The sequence below is a fragment of the Mercenaria mercenaria genome, chromosome 14, assembly GCF_021730395.1.
Source record: "Mercenaria mercenaria strain notata chromosome 14, MADL_Memer_1, whole genome shotgun sequence".
Lineage (NCBI taxonomy): Eukaryota > Metazoa > Mollusca > Bivalvia > Venerida > Veneridae > Mercenaria > Mercenaria mercenaria.
Window position 1 is genome coordinate 63,150,770 of NC_069374.1, and position 4,027 is coordinate 63,154,796.

The 4,027-nt window shown below is 35.1% G+C and overlaps 1 protein-coding gene across 1 annotated transcript; it reads left to right on the plus strand.

The window, feature by feature from the left end:
* The first annotated feature begins 606 nt into the window (after nt 1-606).
* On the plus strand, nt 607-4,027 carry LOC128548295 (uncharacterized). Its single transcript, XM_053522778.1, has 2 exons — nt 607-849; nt 2,815-4,027. Exon 2 carries the CDS (start codon nt 2,829-2,831, stop codon nt 3,900-3,902), a length of 1,074 nt encoding a protein of 357 aa, XP_053378753.1. The 5' UTR covers nt 607-849; nt 2,815-2,828; the 3' UTR covers nt 3,903-4,027.

A 4,027-nucleotide genomic window follows, 5' to 3' on the forward strand; every position in this document is an offset into this window, starting at 1 on the left:
AACAGGGGTTTGCGCAGCCCTTATGATATAATTCCTTTGCACCTGAACTCCAAACAATGAATTTATTGAACGGCAAATTACTGTTTGGGATATATTACTTCTTAAATAAGAAGATTGAAACTGTATATTATTGTGCAACATAAATTATTTGAACTGTTTCTACGTCACATTTAGTTATCATAGCGTCAAACGTTAGAGCGGCGCGCTAGGAAAGAAATCACACAAAACGGTCACATATTTTTGTGGATGTCGTCAAGGATGGAGATAAATTTCTTAATGTCCTGTTTCATAGAGAATAACTGGCTACTGTCGTTTCATATAAATGTTATCAGGTCGAGGTTGATATGGGAACCTCACCGTTCCGCTCATATCATGCTGCCGAGCCTGATAACATTGATATCAAATGACAATAGTTTTTTATTCTATTTATCATGAAACTCCTATAACCTGCATAAAACGTGATATGGTTACCTTCTAGATTACACTCTGAGTTCCCTCTAGCAGTCAAGCTGAATAAGGATTTAAGAAGAACATTTACCGTTAATAAAGAACAATTAAGATTTTATGCATTTCTTCAAGACACACTGTGGAAACGAATTCATTATTGTAAAAATACTTTATACGAATATGGACGATTTTCGAAATCTAATTTCATTTCTTATCTAAACTGAGAGATAAGTTTTAACAAACTAACAGCAATAATGATGCCCATTTATTGCTAACATGCAAACATGCAATAATTCAAGTGCTATCTTTTAAATGGTGTAAAACAAACTTGATGCACTGGTGCAGTAAGTGTTCAAGCGGACGGATTGGGTTTTAAAATAATATCTATTTGGCGTACTCAAGGTAACTTTTTGCTAGCAAATTAAATATATAAACATCTTTCAAACTGAAATGAATTAACGATGTTATTCTTCTTTCTACTGTATGTCATCATTACTGGTTACCAACTCTTAAAATAAGCTAACAGGATTCCCTTCTGTAAGTTCATCTGTATGTCACTTCTTCTGTACTTTTGTTTTATCCTGATGTCAATTTTGTATTCCATATCCTTATTGTTATATGTCATCGTAATGTGATATGTAACTTTTTACCACCTGTATCTAAAGCTTAATTCGACTTTTTTGTATCAAAACATGTATTTGCCTATCTTGAAGCAAATTTATCCCTTTTTAAACAAGGCGATCGGTAACACCAATGGATGCTTCCCGAAATGTTTGTCGCATGAGGGGCTTTTCAGTCACGGAGAAATGAGGTCAGCAAGAGTTGTGATTCTTTAACATTGAACTCTCTCTCACTGATCTTTATGAATATGTAAGGTATGAAGTCAAAAGCTTACATAGTATTCGAGTTATGCCCCGGACAAGCTTTTAAAAAAGGGAGGTAATTCAAAAATTAGACCACCTACAGTTATGACTCCTTGTCACTGCATCCCCTCTTACTGATGTCTATGAAAAGTTTGAAGTCAGTACCTAATATAATACAGACAAGGTTTCGAAAAAAGGAGATAATTCAAAAATGCGACCACCTAGAGTTATGGTTTCTTGTCAGTGCATTCTCTCTCACTGACCTCTATCAACATGTAAAGCATCAAGTCAATACCTTTCATAGTATTCGAGTTATGCCCCAGACAAGGTTATCAAAAAAGGAGATTATTCAAAAATGGACAACCCAGAGTTATGGTTCCTTGTTACTGCACTTCCTCTCAATGAGTTCTATCAACGTACAAAGTTACAACTTGGTATCATCAATACTTTGAGTTATCTTACGAACGGGAAGTGTGACGGACGGACAAACGGATGGATGCCCTACCCAACCCCCTTCGGAGAGCATAAAATGTTGCTGTTACATATTTGGTGCTGAACAATAAAAACAAATGCATGCAAATATATGCATACTTTCATGTAATGTATGCACACTACAAATAGGTCATCGGTAGTACATTCTACTTTCATCTTTCAAACTTAAGCCATTATACGGCGCAGACGATTAAGATAGTATGTGTGTGTACATTTGTGTGTCTTTTTTATGTTGGAATATACAGAAATTCTGCTCGGTTTTAACTTGAACGTTTCATGAAGATTGGACGATAGTATTGATGTATAAGACGAAAATGCTCCAGAAAATTTGCGACTAAAATTCGAGCAGAATCTTCGAAATGGTACGGTGGCTTTTTTCTGCCAACGATGTCTTTTAATTTTGTTGTCTTTCTGACCACGAAAACAACAACGGTTTGGTTGTCAATTTTTTTTTTTTCGTTTATGTCACCCAATTTGTCACGATAATTTGGGGCGCCGTCATCGGCGCTGTCAACACACAAAAAAAAAGCGCCAAATGCTACGAGCCGATATTGACCAAAAAGGGTTGTCTTTTCGTGTGTCCGTAAGCAAAACATTGAAGACGAGAAATAAGTAATCGTAACTACGACATTGCAGGAAGAAGCCACCATAAATAGGGGTATTCAGACTCAAACAGCAATGGCACCTTTAAAGCTGATTGCAATTATCGTAACCTTGCTTTTGAAAATATACAATATAATATCTGTTGTAAACATACATGAGTTTTAGGGTGGATAAGCTAAAATTATGACAAGACTGCTGAATTCAGTCTCGTTTGATATAAATCTTACTGGTATATGAATGGAATCCATTGGCACAAATTCGTATATTTATATAAATATCGTTGATTTTTATGCTGATATGGAGGGTTTTGTTTTGCAATCGAGTGTAGGTTCTAGCACTGAGGCTGTTATAATTGTTTTAAAATTAGCTAGTACATGATGTGAATTATACGTTTTGTATTTATTTACAGGAAGGGGTTAGAAAATGGTCCGCTGTATTCAGACAATGCAAACAAAAGGAATTTGGATTCTTATTTTCTGTGTGTTTGCGTCTTCAGTCTACGTCGTGCTTGAAATGGATGTAGTTATATATCCAAAACCCTTTCCATCGTTTAGACTTTTAGGACGCAAAATATCAGTGACAGAAGATGGACTCAAAAGAAATCGAACCGATGACAATTCAACTTCCAGTACAGATGGTTTAAATATAAACAAAGACGTTTATTTTGGGGAAACTCCTCATAATGTATCTGACAAACAGAGCCAACATAACATGGCTTCGAACACCACAGAAAATAGCAACCAGAATGCTTTTCCATTGAATTTTAGTGTTGCAAATAATGATAGCGTACAACTCAATAAAAGTGCCATTAGAGTTGGTATTTTAATACCATCCTCAACGAAAGGAATTAAAAATCCACTTCTAGAACAGTTTAGTTTAGCGAAGATTTGCATACCGTCTATATACAAAACTATAGAAGAGGAGTATACGTATATCATATACGTTGGAATTGATAAAGGTGATTATTTAGAAACTGTTAAAGATGAACTGGAAACAATGTTTGATAAAGTTAAAGCTGTTGTGACCCGTGGTAGAACATTTACAAGAACTATCAATGCAATAGCACGAGTAGCTTATGAAGATGGCATGGATTATTTAGTTCGTATTAACGATGATAGTTCCTTTGAAACTAAGAACTGGACGTCAATAGGAATTTCATCCCTACTACACTATTCTCCGCCAAATGTAGGTGTCGTTGGACCCACATGCCATGAAGGAAACCGTCGTATATTGACACACGATATGGTTCATCGTACACATTTAGAAATTTTCGATTTTTATTATCCTCCTTATTTCGACAACTGGTGGGCTGACGACTGGATCACAAAGGTTTACAAACCAGAACGATCAGCTAAATTATCCGCATGGGTTGTCAAACATCATTTAAAAACACACGGCAGTAGATATGATGTTGACTATAAGAAAGAAGCTCGACTTACAAAAATTCTAACGTTTGATAAAGAAAGATTAAATGAATATCTTTTAAAGCTAAACTAATTAACAATATATTTTTAATTAGTTTAGCTTTAAAAGATTATTCTTCTTTCTACTGTACTACATGATTACTCGATACCAACTGTTAAAATAAGCTATCAGGACTGACAGAAATCAGTTTCTCTGCA

Bases quoted from the DNA above. Each gene is read 5' to 3' on its own strand.
- LOC128548295 (XM_053522778.1), top strand. From the start codon at position 2,829: ATGGTCCGCTGTATTCAGACAATGCAAACAAAAGGAATTTGGATTCTT.